At 38.3% G+C, this 24,349-nt stretch overlaps 1 protein-coding gene across 3 annotated transcripts in view; it reads left to right on the top strand.

Moving 5' to 3' along the window:
- Positions 1 to 24,349, top strand: part of FAF1 (Fas associated factor 1) — a 149,678-nt gene that overhangs the window by 116,612 nt on the left and 8,717 nt on the right. For all 3 annotated transcript variants that reach the window (XM_063166089.1, XM_063166090.1, XM_063166091.1), the window contains 5 exons: positions 2,935 to 3,071; positions 5,332 to 5,420; positions 14,746 to 14,826; positions 15,151 to 15,228; positions 18,024 to 18,239. In XM_063166089.1, the coding sequence (XP_063022159.1) occupies positions 2,935 to 3,071; positions 5,332 to 5,420; positions 14,746 to 14,826; positions 15,151 to 15,228; positions 18,024 to 18,239 (601 nt within the window). The remainder of the gene's footprint in view (positions 1 to 2,934; positions 3,072 to 5,331; positions 5,421 to 14,745; positions 14,827 to 15,150; positions 15,229 to 18,023; positions 18,240 to 24,349) is intronic.

Genomic DNA, 24,349 nt, shown 5'->3' with positions numbered 1-24,349 from the left:
TTCAGGACCTCAGCTTTTACTCTTTTAAAAATGTAAATACCTAATACAAAAATGTTATTTTTACATTAACATTTTAATGAGTCTTATGTTGACTTTGCACATTATATAATTATTATTAAAAATAATCAGAAACCTTGCATATTTAATATTCATAATTGTTTTCCTCATGCTCAGCAAAGAAGTTACTTTTTTTCCAAACCCATTTCTGAAATGTTAAAAGCTGTTTAAGGTTAGCTTTGGGAATTATCTAGTCATGAATAAATCACACTTTTTTGGCCCAAAGTCATCTACTTTGTGTTCTGGAAGGAAATAGGTCTTTTAGAAGAGATTGTCAGATTTTCTGCTGCTGCTGATTTTTGAGGAGGACCTTAGGCTAAGAACATACAGCAAAACCATCTCCAGTGCAGCCTTTCTGTTCTGCTGGAAAGTCCTTTCCAAGAAGTATAGCGGGCACCATATGCCAAAGGGCCTCATTGTAGGAGGAAACTTTTCCAAAGTTTTCCCTTCAGTGCATAAAACTAAAAAGTAACATCAGGAATTTATATGAGTAAGACTATAACAAATAACCAGATCTTTGTTATTTCTGTTGTTACAGAAAGTAAAGAAAATCTAGAATACTGTGAATACTATGAAGATCTAAAATACTATGAATTTTTTAGTATTTATTTTGAATGCATTTTTCCATACATTTGAGAGCTGATTTCTCTCTTTATGGAAGAGAATTTGACCTTAGGCGCACTAGACATTTGCTAAGACAATTGTTAAATAACACTAAGGTGCTGGGAAGAGGGTAAGAAAAGCAATGAGAGCTTGCAATTTTTTTTTTTTTTTTTTCTTTTATTTTTTTTTTGTATCATGCAAAAAGTATTCAAAATGTAGCACCAAGTGTGCCTTTGCACATTCCAGGAGCACGCTACAGTGTGCAAGATGCAGCCCTTTTCCCTGGAGGGACATCTGTGTCTTTGATGGACTCCACGGGGGCAGAAAACGGGAAAAAAATAATTCTTCATTCAGAATTCTTTGAATGCACAACCTATACCTACAAAAGCATATTTTTGGACTGAGTTATTGGTTGACTTAATACAAAATAGACTTAAAAAAAATTAACAAATCAACACCTTTGACTAGTACAACTAGGACTGTAGGAGTCTCTTTAGTTTTGTTCCCTCTAAGCATTATTCTCTACAGCACTTCTTCACTTCCAGTTAAATATTTTGGTTTTCCATGAAACTTGAGTGCTTTTCTTCTGTGCTGTGTTGCAGACTGTTAAGCAGTTTTGATACACAGGTCTAGGAATTCACTTCAATTGTCCTCTGCCTTTATTGCTTCCAGGGGTGAAACCTGCAACTCACATAAGTAATTTTCATTTTGCTGTGGAGGATCACCACTGACTTCTGTGAGGCCAACATTCCACTTACCTGTTCCCACCTTGAAAGGAAAACATCAAAAGCCATTATTTATCAGAAGAGTTGACCTGTCCAGACTTTACAGATGCTGTTTCATCCTTACCAGATGTTACGTGTCTGTGTCGCTGTTTCTGATAGAGCAGAGTTTGTTCAGCTTTTTGATGTCTTCTATGTGGCTGATTGTTCTGAGTTGAAAAATCCAGAGAATCAGGGAGTAACACTTATGGCTTTGAAATGCTTGCTTGCCACCCCCACCCATTGCCTTCCATCCAAATTCTCTCTGAGATTTTTTTAGTACTTCAGCTGCATCAAATAAGCCCAATGCTGCTGTACTTGTCAGACTTATGAATTTTTAGCCATTTTATTGGATACAATATATATATTGATTAAAAAGTCACAATTTTGAATCTTTTCAGTTTCTTTGAGAAGAAATTACTTGGAGCACTTGACATTTTAATGCAGTTTGTCTTTTCAAATAGATTTGGCTTCTAATGCATGTGACAACGGGACTTTGCTCTTCAGTTAGAGCATACATTTCAGAGTAGTTGTTACCTAAAATATTATCATAAGGCATAAGAAAACACACGATTTAAGTTGCCTTTCATGAACATAATTAAGAATTAATAAGCTGTACCAGTGGCTAGTCCTCAGAATTTCCACTGTTTTGCCTTTTGTGACCCGTGTTATTAAAAGTCCATTATTTTTACAGACTTTATTAAATTGGATCTTATTAAAGCATTCTATATTTGCATTTGGTCTTTCATAATTCATTATTATTATGACATTTACTTTTTACCATCAGATCTGAAAACATATCATAAGCTACCCTTTTCTCTTGAAAGAAATGCTAATTTCAAACAGTCCTTTAATGGAAGAGAAAAGCTTTATCAGTTTTTTCATTTATTCAAGATCGTGTTAAGAATACTAATGTTAGACTTCTGTATGCTAATATCTAAGAGCTTTTTTTGGTCAAAAGCTTAGAATTATTGTTTTTTAGACCACACTGCTAAGTGTGTCACTCGCAGGGCACTGGTGTAAAAGAAAATACAAATCTGAAGTACCATGTTTTAATTCTGTGACTGATAAAACCAATTTCTTGATCTATTATTATTAAACTATGCTTTTGTATGAAATTTACTATTTTTATACTTCACCATGTTTTTTGGATTGTCACTCTACTTAGTTTCTCTTTAGAAGTTTTAAACAATTGATTCAGCATTATTGTTTTGGGGAGTAGTTTTGAATTATAGTCTTCACATAGTGTAACAGGAAATGGAATTCTCCATTAAATAAATCACTGTCTCAAGCAGCTGTTAATTGTTTTAATTTAGACAATCTGGACCCTATCATGTTTATAAATATAATAATTTAGTTATAAAAAGAGATAAAGAGCTCTAGAACTGAATGCAGAATGTGTTAAACAGTAGTTAACATACAGTTAAACTTCTGAATTTCGCATAATTATTTTTTTTAACTTAACTTTAAAAAATCCTCTACAATGCTAACAATTTATTTCTTCCCTCACCAGGTTTCTGACAATGTGCACTAGACATTTTGGGAGTGTTGTAGCCCAAACCATTCGAACTCAGAAGACAGACCAGTTTCCACTTTTCCTTATTATTATGGGAAAACGATCATCTAATGAAGTGTTGAATGTAATACAAGGTACAGTTCTTTAGATTACAGGTGTTCCTCATGTGAGTATTGAAACTGTTGTAAGAGGTCTTTGCTAACTGTTTCTCTTTTAAGATGTCCAGAATATTAATTTATTACACAAAACACTCTTTAAGTTGCCAGAGTATAATTATCTACTACTCATAAATGTATTAATTAGCATGGTGTTAGAGATTGGAGTTGACATGACTAGAGTAGAATTATAGTTTACATTCTTCTTTTATTTTTTTTAAGTGGAAACCTAATTTCCTGAATAAGGAGCTACACTTAGTTTTCCAAAGTAATATCCAGATACATTCCTGATTTCCAGAAGATCTTGGCTGTGCTTTCTTACATGGGCACTTCTTTCTGGTGTAACCATTCCTCTGATTTCACTGCCAGCAAGGTGGCTTAGATGTGGAGTGTTGCCCTCTGACTGCTGTTCTCAGTAACTCTTCAAATTAGAGCACATCAAAGAATGGCTGCCTCTCATTTCTTCTGCTTTCTCCACAAGTTTGCCTTCATGACACTGTGTCCTCATTTTTTTATTGCTTATATCTGGCAATCTTTATTGTAATCTCATTTTCCTGAGGAAATTCAGCCTCAGGAAAAGCTGCCTTTTGCAGACAAGCATTAGTGTTTCTTTTTGCATCTGGGATTAATAATTTTCTTGAGGAATCTGCAGTGGACAAAATGGTTACTTTCTGCATGGATTTTGTCTCCTCAGTGCAAAGTACAGCACAACACTAATTCATGGTATGAATGTCTGTAATTTATAAAACATATTTCATAGGTTTCATAGGTTATTTCATGGAAATAGTCTTATAAATAGCTTGGTTTTCTGACTCTGCAGTACAGTTCAGAACCTTTGCCATCCCACTGAAGTCACTGGTGCTACTGACTTAAATTCCTTAACTCCTTTAGCAGCAATTCAAAGTCATCATACAATGCAGCTTAATCCAGATTATTTAATGGCATGAGTTAAATTTTAATGATTTGTGAGGTTTTCTGCAATCTTTTGCACTAAACTAAAACAATCACCTATTGTAGCCTTACTTAAATTCATCCTTTAACAAAAATCACACAATCTCTGCTTGTTACTTTCCCAGGAATGGGGACACTGGTATCTTTTAACAATACTGCCTCAATGAATGGTAGCCTCTGAAGTCCTGCATGTTGTAGCATGTGGGATAACATTTTCTGCTAAGGTAGCAAATGTTAGAAATGGGAACAATGGGGGCCTTTCAGGGCTGGGTGAGAAGGCATGTTGACAGAAGAGATACAACTATATAGAAACCTAAGACCCCATTGGTGTTTATTGAAATGCAGACTGTCTTAGTTTGCTTTTGATTTTTACTTTTTTCCTGGGGTTGGAAACTATGGGGACAGTCTTGTTTTCTTTAGTGGTGCTTGTTCTGCTGGGGTCCAACAGCTGCTTGGGCTGGCAGATGTTAAGACTTCATAGTTTGTGACCATTTCTCATGGTTTAAGATCTTTTAACTACTCTGACAAGTGGCTTTAATGGGTAGTCTAGTCTTCAGTTTAGAAAGAGAAACCAAAGAATGCATCTTGGTAGGAAATTAAAGTAATCTTTCAGTCTTAATGAAGACTGGAGGCACCCTGAAAGGAAAACATGGGGAGGTATCTGTTTTCCTATGTATGTGTTCTATTTCATGATACACACATGGATGACAGAATTTTCCACTTTGGTAGCTTTGCAAGCAAATAGACTGAAGAAAATGTAGTATTTGAAATTTTATTACTAGTTATATCCAAATAAAACATGGATCTATTTTGTCACATCTATTCAATCATTGTTTTGTGGGTTTTCCACTGTTTCAAACCAATCCACTTGGATGCTGCTGCCAATATCCTACCTTGTGTTGCCTGCCTAAGCAGTTGCTTTGGTCTCCCTGGGAATTCTAAAACTGTAAAATCAATTTCACATAAAGGAATTCCAGATCTACTGCTTTCCTTTAACATCAGTGACTAAAAGACAAAAGAGAGTTAATTTATGCAAGCATAAAAGCAATTGTTCAGATTTGCACCATCTGAAATTCTAACCTGTGATCAACCTTTGTAAAAATAATTTTGAGTTTTCAGTAAAAAGGTGAGCTGAAAGCATTCTCCTGAGATATTTGCATTTTCTACTCTTGTCTTTATTTTTTTTTTTTCTAGTCTGGCTATTTCTTATGGATTAATTCTAAAATTACTTCTTTTTTGTTTAATAACTTTAATGAAATGAAGTTCAGCTATCTTCCTTTGTTGCTAGGTAACACAACAGTGGATGAGCTAATGATGAGGCTGATGGCTGCAATGGAGATCTTCAGTGCCCAGCAGCAGGAAGACATAAAGGATGAGGTGAGACTGAAAGTTGCTGCAGATACCTCCTGCCTTCCACTAATCACTGGGGATGTAAATTACCAGATGTTTCTTTAGCCAGTGGAGTTGGGTGTGATGTGTTTTAATGTCTCTTCCATTGTCAGAAATTAAAAAGGTAAAGTCTCCTTTGTGTATTTGGGTTTCTCAGAACAACTCCTCCTTTTTGGTCTTGTCATTTTCAGTTTCTTTCCTTTTTCTGAACATAGTCACCAGTGACTGGTTACATTATAGTGATATTATGGAGCTTAATATGCTCATACAAGGAAAATTATCATATTTTTTGCCACTGACCAGCTCCAAGTCATAGGTAGAAAACAAAAATAGATTAATATATCTTAAGTGGGATATGTCTATTTAAAAGGGAGCTGAAACCAACTTTAACCAGGATACCATTACTGAACCACCACTCAGAGTGATGCAGAATACATAAATGATTACAAGACTTCTCAAAACCAGTGTTTCAATTACACAGAAGCAGACAAAGTGAGTTATACAGCTGAAAGATCTTTATCTGTTACTCTGTAAATTAAGAGTGACATTTTTAGGTAATGAAGTTCTTAGGAATTTGTAATAATAGGTGTGTTGCCATTCAAGATTATTCTTATCCTGTTGTATAGACATTGATTGACAATAATTCATGAAACACATTCTTCACATTTAAATCTTGTATCTCATTAGTACAAGATTTACTGACTGTAATATGAAGGCACATTATCTGCACAATATCTGTCATTCACTTTTTCTTCTTTATTTATGCTACCTGTAATTCATTGGTAAAGAAATTGACTTTAATTTTGTTAATACTGAACACAAATTTAAATATGAGGATTACAACAAAAATCCAAGGCACAATATAACAGAATTTTTATTGCATTTTAACAGGAGTGTCTTGAGTATGGAAGGTTTTTTAATGCTTTAGTAAGAGGGTGAAATTTACATCACAGATAAGCTCCAAGAGAGGTTCAGAATTAAAAACTATAGAAGCTGATAAAAAGGAAGAAAACTGAAGGAAACAAAAGCATATAAAGTCAGAGAGATAAGAGCAAACACGGGATAGGAGAAGAAAGTAGAGTGATAGGATTGGAACAGGACACCAGCCCAGACCCAGAACCAGGAACGGGCTCCTGTCCTGGGCTGCTCTTTGTCCTTCCCTGGGTGGCCAAGAGCAGTGGCAGTGACAGTTCAGTCCCCACATGGGATTGCTGTCTCCTGGCTTCTTTCCCCACGTGCCCTACCTATCTAGGGAGAATTTAAAATTGATTTTTATACATTTCTCCAATATCTACCTTTGTCCAAGTCTCCTATAGTCTTTTGTTTTTCTGTCACTGAAGGCACTGGTGACATTTCTTCCCAACAGGAGCTTTTTCTAACACACTTTGACATTCAGAAAAGTGATGGAAAATTTCATAAACTTTGGGGGCAGCTTTCCAGACACTATGGGTTCTATACACAAATAGGATATTTACTTACACCTTGGCTCCACTCGTTACAAGCACACTGAAAAGGTGATCTCAGACACTTTGCCTTTCAAGCAGGAAGTTTTCAAAACAAAAAATAACCTTGCTTTATGAAATTACTATTCCAGAGAGGGAGTATTTGACAAGCAGTTTGTACTCAACAGAGGGCTTCAGCCTGAAAACAAAATATTGCCTTTTTGTGGTTAGCTACATAACATGTAGCTTTCTTGTAAGCCTTGTTCTTGACAACATCAAGTGTTCAAACATCAACACCTTTTCTTTATTAAGATCATACTGCAGTTGGTGCAATTTTTTCCCAAATATTACAATAGCAAACAGGATACAGAGTCCGGTTTCTGTTACTGTTTTCTTAATAGCAACAATAAGTCATCATAAAACCACAAGAAGATAAGCAGAAAATTCTTTTGTGCTTTAAAAAGAGGAGTCATCAGTGTAGCATTGCTGTAAACAGAAGTGTGTGTGTATGAGAGAGAACCAGAACTGGAAACATTTGTAAAGGACAGCATGAAGTCAGTAATGAGTGAGTTTATGCAGCTGAAATTCTCAAGCACATGAAAGCTTCCAGCACAGCCGTTGCACAATCCTGTTTGGCACAGGGTGTTTTGCAGTGCCCTCTGATGGTTATTTGGGTACAGGAGGACTGGTCCCTCTCCTGCTGCTGGTCCAGGTGTTCAGCTGATGTTGGCTGTGGCTACAGGAGCTCCCTGTCACTGAGCATCTGCTGGGGGTGTAGGTGGGATGCTCAGAACAGCTTTACCAACTTACCTCACCTGAGTGAGCCACCTCATCAGCTGCTGGCAATAATAGTGTGCTAAGCTAGATCCTGTGCTTTTGTATCCATGTATTGGTAAAATTTACCAATTTAGCCTCATAAGTGTCAAGTGCTAAAATGCCATCACTTAACTAGCAGTCTGATTTAATTTTTAGATTTTGTGTTGTACTCTTACATAATCTCCAAAGAAATACTTTAAAAACATTGGGATGCACATGTGTACTCATAGTAACCCAACATGCCTGTCCTGGTGTGTAACTTCTGCAGCTGTTTTCTCTCCCAAGTTTCCTTCAAGGGAGATCAGCCTGCTGTCCCACTCTTGTCCCTGCCTCTCCAGGGTTCTGGGTCAGTCATGAGCTGTTGCTGTGCTGGCCAGATGACATTTTGGAAACCTCTGCCTCTTTTGCAACACGCTGTTGATGTGCCATTGTACATACACAGTCCCTACACTGTCTTTTTTTATAATTTTGCTCCTAAAATAGCTGTAGGAACAAGCCACAAACTGCAAAATTGGATTAGCAGAACACTGATGGGCTCACAGGGCTCTTCTGATTAGGCCAATGGATAATTCAGTCGTGGGTTCAGTGGCCATCACCAGTGAAGCCTCTTGGCCAGGATAGAGCCCCACCTTTCCCAGTGCAGTCAGGTCTGGGGACTGAAGTCCAACCTCAAGCTGTGTATGCAGAATTATTCTGCAGCTGCACTAATGATTTCCTGCATCTGGTGGATGTATTTTCTTTTTCTAACCATGTTTACTCCCCTGGACACTTCTTAAGAAGTTGACACCCCAGCTACTGTCCAGGCAGTGGGGTTTTGCAGAGGGAATAAATGTCATTAAGGAGTTTCTCCTGTTGGTAAGAGAGGATGTCTCAGAGCAGGGATAACCAGGCTCTGCCACTGTTAATCAAGGTGTGCGCTGAGATTTTTCGGACACTGACTTTGAAAAGAGTGTGTAGTATCAGTTCCTCTTGGGTATCAGTTCCTCTTAAGTGTCAATGCCTGGTGCTGGACTTAGGAAAACAATAGTTATAAAATATTCTACGCCCTGGAATGTCCATTTTTAAACACCCTGTGAGCTTGCTTGCTGTAGTTGGATAGTTAAATAATCATCTCAGTGTGGCGTGATGGGCCCGAATATGTCCGAGTTAGTTCCTTTGTGAGATTAATGTGAAGAGATCTGTGATTAAATCCTGGCATTACAGCACAACACACCTGTTCTGGGCTGATCCTCAACATTTTTTCTTCATTGCCTGAGGAGGAGGCTTCTCAAAGGATTACAGTAACACTTTTTGACAAGCTTATACAGGGCGGAGTTTCCATGTAATGACAGGGCTCATTTGATGATGCCTCAGTAATGCATTTTTTATTTTTGCTGTCAACATTTATTACTGTAAAAGAAATGACTGTTACACAGCTGGTCCAACTTGTCCACATTTAAGTAACAGTAGGTCTCTGGTCGTGTTTATTTTTGTCATTATGCAACACCGGCACTCCTGCTCTTGGATTAGACATCAAGGTGGAAATACCCACAGTTGCTTCAGAGATTTTCTTATTTTTATAAATACCAATTGAAACCTTTCATTCACTTTAAAATATGTCTGCCAGCACACTGCTCTGTAGTGTCAAAGAGAGACACTTAAGAATTTTTAAACTGGAAAAACTGCTGTAAACAGACTCTGACTGAAGATAAGCTGTAGAAAGCTGTAGGCCTGCAGAGTCACCATCCTTCCTCTCTGTCCTTGACTGACATCTCTTTCCTAGATACTTCTAGAGCTTGAGGAACACATAAATCCTTCCTCACTAATATCTGGATGGGGATTTAAAAAACACGTGAAGGAAAACCAAAACTCCAAAATGGCAGCATAAGTTCTTTTTTCTCTTTTCCCGCCACAGCATTTTGGGGCTTTAGTGGCCAGGTGATATTTTCATAGCTAGTGCTTCCATCAGCTCTGCAAGAGACCTCTGAAGCTTCTGCTAGGGACTGAAGCTCTGATGTAAATCAGTAGAAATCAGGCATCTGAATACCTTGGGTAATCTGTGTTCCATCTAACACTGTCGTGTGTATCATGGTGTATAGTATTTGCACAACAAGAGATTATGAGAATACACGAAATTCATTAAATTCCAAATCACAAAAGCATTATGGTGATGACAGCCGTCTAGCAAAGATTGGGATTTAATCCCTCAGAAATCTAATTAGCACATTTACTAATTATTACTAGTTATAACTAATTAAACTACAGTAATCAAAATTTGTTTGATTAAATTTTCTGATTTTGTGTTTGTAATATGATAGCAGCCCATTGAGCATTCCCATGGCCACACACACCCCAGTGTGTGAATTTACAGCATGGTTAGAGCCTTGGCAAAGTGCAAGGCAATGGCAGAGGAAAGAGAAGAGAGAAGAGAGAAGAGAGAAGAGAGAAGAGAGAAGAGAGAAGAGAGAAGAGAGAAGAGAAGAGAAGAGAAGAGAAGAGAAGAGAAGAGAAGAGAAGAGAAGAGAAGAGAAGAGAAGAGAAGAGAAGAGAAGAGAAGAGAAGAGAAGAGAAGAGAAGAGAAGAGAAGAAGAAAAACTATCTTTAACCCCAGTGGATTTTAGGCTGTACATGTTGATGGCTCCAGTCAGTGAATATTCAGCCCAGCTGGGCAGATGTATCAGGACTGGCTGGCTCTTTTCTCACAGAAAGGCACTGCAGTACTCCTTGAAGATTTTGGGTTTGGTTTTCTTTTTGTCACTTGAATTAATTCCAAAACTGGAATCTGGAGCTGAGCTTTCAGCCTTCAGTGTGGACAGGCAGGATCCTGTGGTGGTTCTGTGCTGCTCTGCCCCTCACCCTGCCCCATCCTGCCTCCTCCTGTGGTTCTGCCACCACTAAAACTTCCATTTGCTTTGTCCTTGTCGTTCCCATACACCCAACACACTCTGTGTACACTTTTTCCTGCCATATATTCCCCATCATGTATGTTTAAGTTATACAATGTGCAAGTCTGTCATCTTAGTGAGTCAAATTAATGCCTTTCTTGCCCTGCTTTGTTTGGACAAAGGGGTGTTTCTCTTTAACGCTCCCATGAATAGCCTTAAGCATTTGCAGATTTTAATTTCAGGAGTGGTTCAGTGAAATGAACTGTCTTTCAGATGGGCATTCAGCATTTGTAAATATACTTTTTTCTTTCTTTCTTTCTTTCTTGTAATAGCCATTTACTCACTGGTGCTCTGAGAAATGTCTTCTGCTCCTGGTTTATCTTCTCAAGTTCTGTCTCGTCTGGTTTTACTTCACAGTAAAACTGTTCCCAAAGGGCAGTTGGGAATAATATAACACAGCCCCATTAGATAAATCAGGTGATTTAAAAGTTGATTCCTGGGGTTAAATCATTAAATCCTACCTTCAGAAATGACAAAAATAAATAGGGGAAAAAAGTCCAGGAGGGCCAATGCTGACTTCTCCAGCAAAATATTCCATTCAAAAAGCGGAATATTTTTAACTTGGAGAATCTGCTGTCAATTCAGTCAAGAACCCCTCTTTGTCCATCATCCTGCATCTTAAAATGCCTGTCACTAGGTATTTCAGGATTAACTCCAACAAATGGTTTAGGAAATAATTATATGAAAGAGTTATCCTAAATTTCCTCCTAATTTTATGTGTCAGTTTTTCTTAGTCTTGATGCACTGGATATTCCTCAGGAGAAGGTTTGCTCTGGTCAACTGTAGCTATCTCACAAGTTTGATATTTTTGGGTTGACTGCATCTCTAAGAAGCAGAATAGCAAAGCAAAGTCATAGCTGAAGAATATATTCTGTGAATAAAAGCAGTTTTTTTTTCAGATTTCCAATCTCCCATTGAATGTATGTGCTCCCATTGTCTCATTGTCAAAACAGGAAAGCAGAAATCTGTGATTTCTCCCCTTTTTAGGTGCCAGGGAGTCTTGTCCCCTTGTCTCAACCCCCAAACCCTTGGGATGTGGATGGTTTGCATTCACAGCAGCCTTCAGTCACTGCTGAGGAATTCCCCTGCTTCTGATGAAGGCTTTTTGAGTGACCCAGGATAAGCCATGTCTGTTTATACTTTGATTTCTTGAATAAGGAAGGTCCCAGTTCTGCCTTCATTGCACAAGCACTGTGGAGATGCATTTAGTGATGTTCCATCAATAATGACTGCAATTTATGTAGAGTCTAATAGGAAACTTGTCAGCTGCCTCAAATTTTATTAATGGATAACACTTTTGAATTTTTTTATAATCATTATTAGTGGTATGATTACTCTTGATATATTCTTTGTTAGTGCAGTTGAAGATGCTCTGCAAAGTATTTTCTTCTGCTTTTTCTGTCTCTACTGTGAGTTTCTTTTGTTGCTTTCTGGTGAACTTGAAGCATCCTCATCCTTCTCTAGAGGAAGAGATGACTAAAATAAGAAACTGCATTACAAAAGGGAGAACTGCTTCGTGTAATGTTTAAAATTTGTCCAAGGTGTAACTCTGCACCAAACAATACCACAATTTAGCCGTAAAATCTCTGGAGGAGTTGGTTCCTGTTGATGTGAGCTGTATTAGCAAACAGAAGTGTTAGCACAGAAGCAGGTACAAAGAGGCATTGCATGGGATTACATCTGCTGCTTACCCAAAGAGCTCTGGATTCCAGGTTTGTTTTTAAGGCCTGTTTCAGTAAGAACAGTATTATTTCAATGAGGTGTAGGGCTCAGTGGCCCAGTCATTTACTTTTAGATGTGGCTCACATATTTCTTTGAGGACCAGGCAGTCATGCGTGGTAATTCTTCACATTCCTGACATCTTTTTCATAATCCACTTCTAGGATGATGATAACTGCAATGAATAGGGAAGAAAGCATTTTAACTTTTTTTTTAATGTGTTGAATTCATGTTTCAATTCTAATTGTAGAATCTATAACATTAGTATTTTTTATTTAATTTTTTTTTTATTAACTGCAGTAACTCTATCTTAGTTGTTAGCAATCCTTGATGGAGAAGAGCCTGTAGTTGCAATAGTTGTATCTAATCTTTCAAAGTTCTTTTGGGCATTACTGGACTTGTTTGGCCTTTGAAATTCAATGTGTGGACTTAGGTGTGATACATGGAGTCAAAAACCACTAAATTTGAATAAGTTATCTCTGAAATAATTCTAAATATTTTAAAGGGCTTGTCCTCTGGCAGATAACCTGAAGTCATCTTCCTCTGTTGAGCTGATTTGGAAAGGTTATTTTGGTTCTTACTATTCTAAGATAAATTTTCAGTATGCTTATGAAAAATCTCAGTATAAATAGCCCAAATTTTTTTTTCTTTACTGTTGTGTTCCATCTGTGAGAAGAATTGGGAAACCCTCTGTGTATTCAACAAGCTTTCCTCATATTTGGAAAACATAAAATGGGGCTGTTTAATTATTTCAACTCCTCCTTATCTCAAAAATTGAATATTCTTGTAGGGTAGTTTTTGTTATCAGGTTCAAGTTCTGTGAGCAGAGTACCTAAAACTTATCAATGTCCAGAGCCAGCCAGGAAGGAGAAGGATTATTTGGTGGTTATTGTCCTTTTTTTGCATTTTACAAGAATTACTTCTACTCATGTTTTGGTTCTGCTGACTAAAGTGATGGTTTCTAAATCTTGGAATGAAATTCAGGACACACTGATTGTACAATAACTTTGGGTCCTATTTCTGTAAGGAAGAAGAATTTAGTCTGGAAAGATTTTGCTACCTTCCAAGTGGAAATTGTATCATTTTCCCTGCAGTTTCTCCTTTCCTCCTGTGTTTGCATTCTACTTTAGAGATTTAACCACTGAGATGTTAGAGTTTTTTTGAGGAACGTCTTGGCATGTTTGTATGTTGTGATAATTACAGTTATCATGAGCTCCTACCATTCAGAATTGAGTTTTTGCCAAACAGTGATGTTTTGAGGGGAAAATGGATCACTTAGCAAAATAATTCTTTTATGTGGAATAAATTTTGCAGCTGATAGGAAGATTATATAATTCTTCAAGAAGCAGTAGGTAGTAGACTTTAATTTCTGTGAAACACAGGACAGATTGCCCCCATGCAGATGCTGTGTCACTGGAACTGCAGGGGAGACCCTGCTGAGCCCACCAGCAGTCTCACAGCTAAATCCCATTGATTTTTGTAGGGACCAGTGCAGCCTCTGCAGGGCTCTGGGGGGAATTATGAGATGTAAGACAAGTAAGCACAGGGGAGCAGCCACTGTCTCTGCTTCAGAGGCAGAGTATGAAGCTATTGATTGTACACTTTGCTTTATTTGACATCACCCCAGTGCAGTTATTCCAGCTTTTGGGGATATCCACTTTTTGATCCACCTCTGTGTGGATGATGCCTTGCTTTGTCATTTGTGTGGTTTTAGTAAACCTTTATTTTTTTTGTGCTATGATTGTTGATAAGATACTTTTTGCTGGCATGGTAACCTCCTGTTCCTTCCTTGCCATCATCAGTCCATTTGAGATACTTCAGAGCAGGACCTGCTACTTTCCCATCTTTGTATAATATCCAGCACTGTGAATTGAGGCTTCTGGATGATGTTTGATAGTCATGAACCTGGATGGACCCTGCTGAGGGGTTTTTGACCCAGGAAGAACCTGGGATTGGGCATTCTCTGTCAGGAACAGCCATTACCCACTGTCAGTCTGAGTAGAGAGCCAATGAAAATCCACTCTCAGTATCAAACCACACTTCTCTGTTACAAAACCATCCAAACTGTTGGGTGCAGGAGGGAAATCCTCCCAACTCCAGCCCATACGCTCCTGCAGTGACCCCACCATTGGAGGCTGCTCCTCCCCAGGTCTCAGTACAGAGCCTGGGTGCCTCATCCAGCCCTAAGGCCAGGGCTAATTACCATTCCCTTACCTGGCAACTGAATCAAAGCTTCAGGTAGTCAGAATTTGTAAAGCCTCAGTCACCCTTGAGGCATCTCTGAATGTGTTTCTCCTAGCAGTATTTGGGTGATGCTGAAGTCACTGGGAATAGAGTGCTGAGGAACATAAAGATATTTATCATGCTGGTCCACTATTTGATTTATTTTTTTCTTTTTTTTTTTATCTTTAGGATGAACGTGAAGCCAGAGAAAACGTGAAGAGAGAGCAGGACGAGGCGTACCGCATCTCGCTGGAGGCTGACAGAGCCAAGGTGTGTGCAGGGACAGACACCCATGGGATGGGAACCCTCTGGAGTTTGGGGATGTTCTGTGCTGCAGGGGACTGCCTGCCTCCAGCTGTGCTCTGAGCATGAGACCCTAAAGTCCTCCTTGTTGTAAAGTGGCACCAGACAAAGCCACTAGGACTAGACTTGACTGCTAAACCTGTCCTGGCTCCATTTGGGAAAGGAATGGCAGGAAAATGTTGCTTAATAAATATCCTATCTCTTATATTAATTTCTGTGGAAACACTGAGAAATTTCTTTGCATTTGTATTTATCACATATTTATGTGGGATTGCCCTTTGTGTTTGTTAGAGGGAAGCACAAGAGAGAGAAATGGCAGAGCAGTTTCGCTTGGAACAGATCCGGAAAGAGCAGGAGGAGGAACGTGAGGTGGGATGTTTTACCTTTTCTTTATGAATTCATGAAGCTTATGAGCACTGAAACTGTGATTCAACACACACTGCAGCTTCAATTCAAAACATACTTTTTCTGTCATCAATTTTCTTTACTGTTATTGATTTCTTACTATATATCTGTGAAACAAAAAAAGTGCAGCTAAATAATTTTCATCTACTGTTTAATGACTCTTCTGTTTTATCATCTGGGTCTCAAATACAGCCAGATATTAGATGGACCTGCTCACAGAAGATCTATGAAATGAGCTCCATAAATGCTAGAATCTTTGGGAGGCTCTAACCTGTTTTCTGCCGCCACTCCTTTTAAAAACATGGAGCCCTTTCATTTTTTCCAGGAAGTAGCACAAAGCCTACCTTAAAAAATTTTCTGAACAGTCTTCTACTGAACCTTCCTTAGAATGAAAATTTGGTTTAAACACGTACTTTATGTCTCTAGGCCTCTGTAAGAAAACAGAAAGCCTGTGCTGTGAAGAGTACTGTTCCTCAAACTGTTATTTTGTAGGTTCTCTCAATTTGGTGAATGCTGAGGGTCCCAGTGCCTCTCAGAGATGGCTCCTGCAGCCTCTTGCAGGGTCTAGTCTGGCTGTGAGGTGGCAATTCTGTGGGGATAACAGCAGCTGAACATGAATCCACTGTAGCAGGAACAGGCTCACAATCAGCTCACCCTCAGGCTCAAGCCAGAAATATGTTTTTCTTTTCTAAGTTATTTTGCATGCATAGGAACAATAATTATTTCTGCTTCATTATATCTGCTCCTGAGCCTTTTCTGATACCTTGGCCTTTTGGAAATGGTTTTCTTATGCAAAGGCTGCAACACTGGCCCGTGTTACCAAAATATACCTGGGCTTCCCTGTTTTCATACTGAGTGCAGTAATGAAAAGAATGGGATCTGTTTGCTTAGCAGAACAAAAGGGATTTTAACAATAATGTTTACTAACACTCCCCATTTTCAAGTATACAGATTACTTGGACTGAATTGTTTTGCAACAGTGTTTACTTACAGAAGTGGCTTTATGTTCAGTTTGTATTTTAAAATCTGACTATTGAGCTCTTCACATACTGAACACCTTTTTATCAACAAACTGAAATTGCTTGTTCAGGTCCAAGAGTTTTTAATGTGATCCATCATGTCATTGTTTTGTGACTTGGTTTGCTGGTACAGAATATCCATTGTAAATTGCCATTTTATGTTGAGTGGTTACTTTGGGGAACAACACACTCTTTGCACAAAGGAAGGAGCTCTAATGAGCTACTGTTGTTTATTTTTCTATAATATAATTGATTGGGTTCAGTAAATAATGTAGCATCTGTTGTTATACTGTGTGGGGAAATGTCAAAACAGCGAGATAGTAAGCAGGTGGTTGAGAATGGAGAGGGAGAAAATTAAAATAGAATCTATTTAAAATATAATCTCATAGTAGATGAGCAAAAATGAACTGAAGTTCTATGTATAAATATTTATACTGAGATATAATTTGCTCAGAGGTGTGTGTGTAAGAAGTAGACTATTTAAAAGCCTTTGTAATCTTGCTTCTGCCCAATCCTTTCCCTGCAATGTAATCACCCTCTATCAGTTTCTGTTACTAAATGACCTTGGGGAGGTTTTCAAAGGCACAAATAGCAACTGTGTATACTGAAAGTTCCTTGAAAAGGGTAAAATCCCTGCCTGACTGCCTCTTCAGTTTGAAAAATTGCCTTTTAGGCACATTTTGGGGCAGACAGTGTGTTTGTGCTGCTTCTTCCATTCATTTACCTTCTCTTTAAGTGCTACCTTAAGTGAGGTGATATTGTAACAGAGCTGCTTCTGAGTATGAGCAAATTTTTGACAGACGCTGATGCTGCCCATGAATACCAAAAATGCCTTTGAACATCAAGCCCACCTCATTCAGCAGTCTAATATTAGTCATTAATTTTATAATAAAAAAAATATATAATCAAGATATTGGTGATGTAGCAGCTCACAGAGACAGAGGAGAGAGAACACAGACCTGGGTCCTGCCCTTAAAGTCTTGACATCAGCAATGTTAGCAGGAAGACAGTCATACACATATGACTGTCATGTAGTGTCATTGCAATTTGAGGGCTGATTTCATGCAAGTTGTTGCAGAAAATGTGTTCCCCTGTACTTAGAACCATCTTCTTACAAATACTACGACTACCACCAACTTTAAATCTTCAAGCTCCCATTTCTCTTCTGCCAGTTTTCTTCTTTAATGATTCCTACTTCTGTATGCAGTCTGTGTATCTGCTGTACATTCGTGGCATTTTTAATTGCATCTTTCAACAGTGTTTCAGTTTATTTATAGTAAATTTCTTGCATATATTTCTTTTCACTCAGAACTGTCATTAAGGGTCCAGTCTACTGCAAATGGTCAATTACCATTGCAAGAGGAAGACAATTTGACAAGTGCTTTTAAAGAAATACTTTTGCTGCCTTTTAATTTCTACCCTTTAAGGAAGCAATTGGCCACTTGACAATTATTCTCTCATTCAATTTTTTTCCAAGGCTTTCTGCCAAATGATTAAATTACGTATCCCATCGTGCATTAACTGTAGACCTAATAATATGTGTTATAAAGAAGGATTTATTTTAATTAGTTGTCTGGTGGGCTGTTATTAAGGAGTGAATAAAAATTATTTTGTCATTGAGATATAAAGGCTCTGGAGCACCGCGACACATCTTGAAGTTCTAGAAGAAATAAATAGAAAAGCTTTCTCCCTTTCTTCTCTTGCTGGCATTGGAAAAAATGGTTGTTTTTCCTTCCCCAGGCCATCAGGCTGTCTCTGGAGCAGTCCTTGCCCCCCGAGCCCAAGGAGGAGAGCACTGAGTCTGTCAGCAAACTCCGCATCCGGACGCCCAGCGGAGAATTCTTTGAGCGGCGTTTCCTGGCCAGCAGCAAGCTGCAGGTTGTCTTTGATTTTGTGGCTTCCAAGGGATATCCTTGGGAGGAGTACAAGCTGCTGGGCACCTTTCCGAGGAGAGATGTGAGTAAATGCACCTTTCAGGAATAAATAGCTCTGCTTCTTGCTCCTGTGGGTTGGATGGGCTGGGGTGTTACAGCATAGAAGGTAAAAGGTGTGCCTGGGTATGTTCCAGTGCTGCCAAGCTCTAAGTCAGCTGCCGGCTGACCAGTGCTGTCAGATGTTACAAACAGAGCTGTGAAACCTGTCTCCAGTGACATTGTAAAAAATCCTACATTTCAGAAAAAGTTGTGGACCATATTCAGTGAAAACTTGAATATACCGAATCAGCTTTGCTGAAGTCCTGTTTTGAGGGAAGCTCCATCAACATTGCTGGTAGTTCACTGTTTAGGTTTGTTATGGGCTGGTACTTCTGATCTTTCTGGTTTTGTGTTTTGGATGCAACTTGATGTTATGAATAAGGCTCAGCATCAGATAGTACCCAGTTATGCACTATTAAGTATATCCTAATGAATATTTGATTCACCTGTTACATAATACCAGTAGATAATTACATCTCCTACCTTGAAATTGTACGATGAACCTGCTGTGGCTGATTTTCAGAATCAATACTGCTCACTGCTTACAATAGCCAATTCTGTTGATAAATCAACAGATCATTTTTGTGCTTCCTCCCAAATTTCCTTCAAAATCCACTTCTGTGTTTTCTGCACAAATTAGCTTTTATTTATTATTTAGTCATTGCTACAGCAAAGATGACAGTCAGTGGGTCCAGCTGTGCAAGGGCTCTGGACAAAAGGTGAAGGGATGGGCATTGCAGAGGTGTCAGGACAGAGCCAGGCAGTGGTGGGTGGAGTTCAGCAGCTCTTTGGCCATACTGCCCATGCACTGCAGAGCAATGGGGCAGCTCTAGACCAGCTGGGGTCTTGTTTGCTGGAGGCATCTCCAGGGGACTGCTTAGACCATTTCTCACCAAAGGAGTTCAGTAATTTGGATTGCTTTTCCATTTTGTTTCCCATCACTGCCCCTGGGGGAAGTTCACTAGGAATGAGGCTCTGATTGACATGTTTACAGTAGTTTGTAACAGATACCTCTTACTTTATCACCTTATTTGTATACTCCAAAGGAGAAGAAGCTCATCCTTAGTAAGCAGACAACCTTGTGGGTGGATGTGGTTTCTGACCCATTTTTGGCACAACTGTGGACAGGATTGCAGTGCTTGTAGCTCTTTTTCCACCTTGCCCTGTATTGGGAATCCTGAGCAGTCAGACTGAAAAGCAGCATTTAAGGAATCTCATTAATCACTAATTAACTTTACTCCTTAAGCATGCAGTATCATTTCCAGTGGAAGCAAAGACTAGAAGTCACCTGTGTTTCCAGGATTACTGATAGATCAGTGTACTTGACAAAAGAAAAACAGTGTTTTGCAATCTAAACAATGGGGTTGTACATTTTAAACATTTTGCAAGTCATGCCTTCCCACCAGTAACTTATTTCTGATGTAATGCATATTTAATATAAATACCCTACAGGTATATTACTCTTTTTACATTTGTTTTTTACTTTACTCTGGGTGTTTCTGTACCTATTCACATCATCATCATTATGAATGTAAGTCATCTGTAAAAAACCTCAAAAATTTATCAGGTGAATCACATAAGAACAAGTACTAAAAAAAGTAGAAAAGAAAAAAATGCCACTTAATTAAACAAGCTGGTATTGTCAGTATATCTGTGAAACTGGCTGGGAGAAAAGGCTGAGGCAAAGAAAGGAGAATTTAGTGGCAGGGTCTAGAGATGTTGGTCTGTTGTGTGGGAAGCAAAGACCCTGTCATCTTTTTTCTGTGATTCCAACCTAATAATGCCATGTATGAGGAGTCACATAAATGATTCATGCTGATTGACTCAGCCATGTATGAATCCCGTTGCCATTGTGACCACCAGAGCCACAACAGACAAAAAATATTCCCCAGGGCTTTGCTAACCACTGAGAACTGTAAATGACATCTGTCATCTTCCCCAGGTTTGGAGAGTTGGAAGCGTGCAACTCCATAAACAGATCTAAAAAAATAAAAATGGGGCATTGTTGAATGGCTTGGAAGAAGTACAGTCAAAGTATAGATTCATTGCTTTAGGCTTTGTGGTCTGTAGACACTTAAAAATACACTCTAGGTTATCAAGACCCTTCTGCTGTATGGTATATCACCAACATGAATGGAAATCTGTGCTACAAGGACAGAGCACTTGAAATGCTTGTGCTCCAGAAAACAGGAGCATTTAAAATGTCTGTAATTAAACTATACCTAACGTTGTTGAAAAAATATGTTTGAAAGTATCAGAATTACTTTGCTGGAGTTTTGCTGCAATAAGATGAAAACATGTCTTCTAAAGTTAGTTTCTGGGTGTTTTTCAATCCTAATCTGCTTTACAATAATATACACACCCCCAAAAGTGTTTCTGTTTTATCAAAACAAGGGGATTATCTTCAACCAAATCAACATTTTCTTGTGATAAACTTGTCAGAGCACTTTTACCTGCTGTTCAAAGCCATCAGTTCTGATACAGTGTTGTTGAAATACTTTTACATCTTTCATAAATAAAAATTCATTAGTTCTTAGTCCTATGTTCCAGTTGCTTACACAGATATCCTTAGCTAACTTAAAGTTGGTATCATAACCCTACTGTAAATACAAACTTCTACACATGAGTAAATACCCAGATTAACCTTTTCCAGACACTACTTGAAGATTTTAAAGCAGCAGTGACATTCCGAAGCAGTTAAGCACATGCAGTGACTTGTTATTGGGTCTTTGTCACTGACTGTGTTGTTCTTTCTACCCTTGCTGAAATTAGATATTAACCAGCTCCTCTCTCGGTGCCTCAGCACCACATCTTGTACCACCAGTGTGTGTCACAAATGTGAGCTTGGGGCAGCTGGGAGCTCGTGCCTCAGACTCTGGAAATGTTGGCAAGCACATCTTTGGGAGTGAAAAGCTGTATTGTGTTTCTTGGCAAAGAAATTTCAATGCAAAGAATGTATTTCTTGTATTCTTAAATACACCTGCAAAGGCTCCATGGGAACAAGTGTGTGTGCTGATTTCAGAGTTACAGTTCCCTGTCTTCCAGAAATCGCATTTAACTTCAACAAAAAGAGCTTACTCTATGTATATTAGTGTGCTGAAACTTCTAGTTCAGTATTTAGGTCCCTTTCTCTTAAAAGCCTTCCCACACTCTGACTTTGGTTCAGTATTTAGGTCTCTTTCTCTTAACAGCCTTCCCAAATTCTGACTTATTGCAGCAAAACTCCAGCAGAGTAATTCTGACACTTTCAAACATATTTTTTCCAAAATGTTATGTACAGTTTAAATCCAAACTCTGGCTTTAGTAGTCCTCTGGACCTCCCAGCTGCAGGAACCTCCTTCTCCCAGTGCCTTGGAGACCTCCAGATACTCAGTTCATCCCTTATTTTAGTGCTAGTGATGTGCACAAGCCTTCCTGAAACTGTTAACATCTTACAGGGTGGGCATTTTAACCCACTTAGGCAGAAGCTGAAGTGGACCAGGTTAATATGTTTGTGAATGTTCTATGATGTCTCTCAGAAAGGGAGAGCCAGACATTAATTTATTAATTTCTCATGAAAAAAACAAAATTTCAAGCTATAATTTCTGCTACTGATTTCTCCTTGAGGTGGAGCATTAGTTATGTATTTGAGAGTATGCCTTCTGCAGACATGGTATTAGAGACTTAAGCTCTTTATTTACTGTATCTGGAAGCCTTGGTAAGCCAAGACTTGTACAGTATTTCACATTTTATTTTGCTGAGCCACAGCTTAGGATCAGGTGGCAGTTAAGTCACTTAAGGTTATTTAAATGCATCTAAAATGTTGCTTAATAATTCAGAACCAGTTTGCTCTGTTTAGAGTATTAAGATTTTTTAAATCCTTTTAATTAACCAATTTCAACAGCAGTTTAAATAAACAGAAACAAAAAAATCTCCCTTGAAAGTGCATAAGATAAACTTAACTCAAATTGCATGTCAATTTAAATCAGATATGATCAGGATTTCAGTAAATTTAGGGCCAGGCAATTCACAGTTTGAGGAGTATTTGGGAATAGAATAATGGTAAAATATTCCTCCAAACCTAAATGTGATTTTTCATTCCTGTGCTTTGGCAAGATTAATCCTCTTTGATGCTCACAGTGGTGAAAATAATGCCACAGGATAGTAAGTTCAGCTGCAGCACTTGCTGTGGAGTCCTCTGAGCAGGGAATTGTCCTTTGATGTTCTCACAAAGGTGATGTTGGAGCATGGTCCTTATATTGTTAAGCCAGGCAGTTTGACAATTTTGTGTATGAGTTCTGGCAGCTGTTCTTTGTAAGGATTGTTCTGAATTTCACCCTGTGCAAACTACTGCCTTCAGATAACTTGCTTTTAAACTCATTAGGGAGTGTTTAAACTTTCTAAATAAATACTTAATGAAAGAGTTTAATGTCCAGGACCATCTTTGACTTTTAACATTCTTCCCCCTAGTCATGATCTTGATAGAAATTGGAAGAAAGAGATAAAGGATGTTATTGAGATAAAGGATTTGTGCAGTGTCACAGCTACACCCTATAGTATTTTTAGTAATTTCATGTAATCAGGAAAGTAGCTTGAATATCTGTTTTATAGCAGAAGAGGATTTCAGATGAATTTTTTTTTTCTGATAGATTAAAAAAATTTTGAGAATTCCATGTGATGCCTGTAATTTTTCCAGTTGTTTCAGTTACTGATATTTATCTTTCCTGCTACACCAAGTAGTAGTCATCTCTTTTAATTCAAATAATTTAAATTTTTCTGGCCAGTGATGTCATGTGCTTACTCTGATCTAGTTTGCCCAAGGCCACAGCCACCTACAAAGGTAGATGTCCTTCCTCCTATCATTTACAGCTTTCCTTAAGTCAATACTACCTGCCCTTGTCTTTCCTCTCCTTTCAAGATCTGTTGTTATTTTATTTATCCAAGCAGTTAGGTTTGGTTTAGTTAAGACACTGAGAAGTTGCCTAAGCAAATTGGCCATTCCAGACTGGCATATTCCCATGCCTCTTTTGAAGCCTGGTTTCTGACTGTTCTTCCTGATGACTTGTAACAGTGGAGGGATTGAAAGATTAACCAAGAGTGTGAGAGGAAAGGACACTGAAGCATTTGTAGCTCCCAGATTTTCCTCCTTTTACCAAGTTTTTTGCTCACAAAGAACAGTATCACAGTCTTTTGGTCAGCACCTAAAAAAGGGAGTAGGTAACATTCTTACTCTGGTTAATTCAGTCACAGCACCTGAGAGAACATTGAGTATATTTTGCTTCTTGAAGCATGATGTTTACTTTTGTGGAAATATAATTTTCATATAGGTAGTAAAAAATTCTGTAAATATTGCAGAAAGATTTTTCACCATGTTTTCTTCCAAGAAAGACAGACTTGATGTGTTTTTTTCAGACCCAGTGTCTTTACTTTAGTAACTGATCCAAAGTGAAGGATTAAAGCCCTTCTTGTATCAAGTCGCTGAAGGGAGATCTCATCTCACAGATGTAAGAAAAGAAGCAGAATTGCATTCTGTAGATCAATATAGTTTCTGATCTCTCACAGCAGCTCTGTTTGAGTACAGGAACTGTTTAACCAGTTTCAGGAAATAGGTGTGCATTTCAGATGAGCTCTTTTACTCAGGGCTCACTGGAGTCAGCCAGTGCTGAATGCTCTCGGTGAATCATCCTCATTAGTTAGCCCAGTGACTAATGCCAACCATGGCATTCATGTATTCCACCCAAGAGCCCTTCAGTGCACATCCCTCACACCCAAAGTGCTCTTTTATTCAGCACTGCCCCATTTTACAAAACATTTATTGCAGGGGAGGCACATTACTGTTCCCAGGACGATGCCTTAGTTAAGCTGTAGAGCTTTGCTCTTGCATATAACCTTTTCCAGAATAAACTGGGCTAAGATATTTTGTACTTTTACTCCAGAATTCATGTTTAATATCCATTTTGTGGACTTTTTGGACCCATGTAGGAAGAAAATGAAATTATAAAATACCAATAGAGAGCCTTTGTACTGGTATGATACTAAGACTGCTGTGTCTGGTTACCAGAAAATTTAATGATCTCCTGCTGTTTTGGTAATTGCATAAGTAATGCATCAGGC

The sequence above is a fragment of the Melospiza melodia genome, chromosome 11 (genome assembly GCF_035770615.1).
Source record: "Melospiza melodia melodia isolate bMelMel2 chromosome 11, bMelMel2.pri, whole genome shotgun sequence".
In the NCBI taxonomy this organism is placed as follows: domain Eukaryota; kingdom Metazoa; phylum Chordata; class Aves; order Passeriformes; family Passerellidae; genus Melospiza; species Melospiza melodia.
This window is presented reverse-complemented; position numbering and strand designations above follow the sequence as displayed.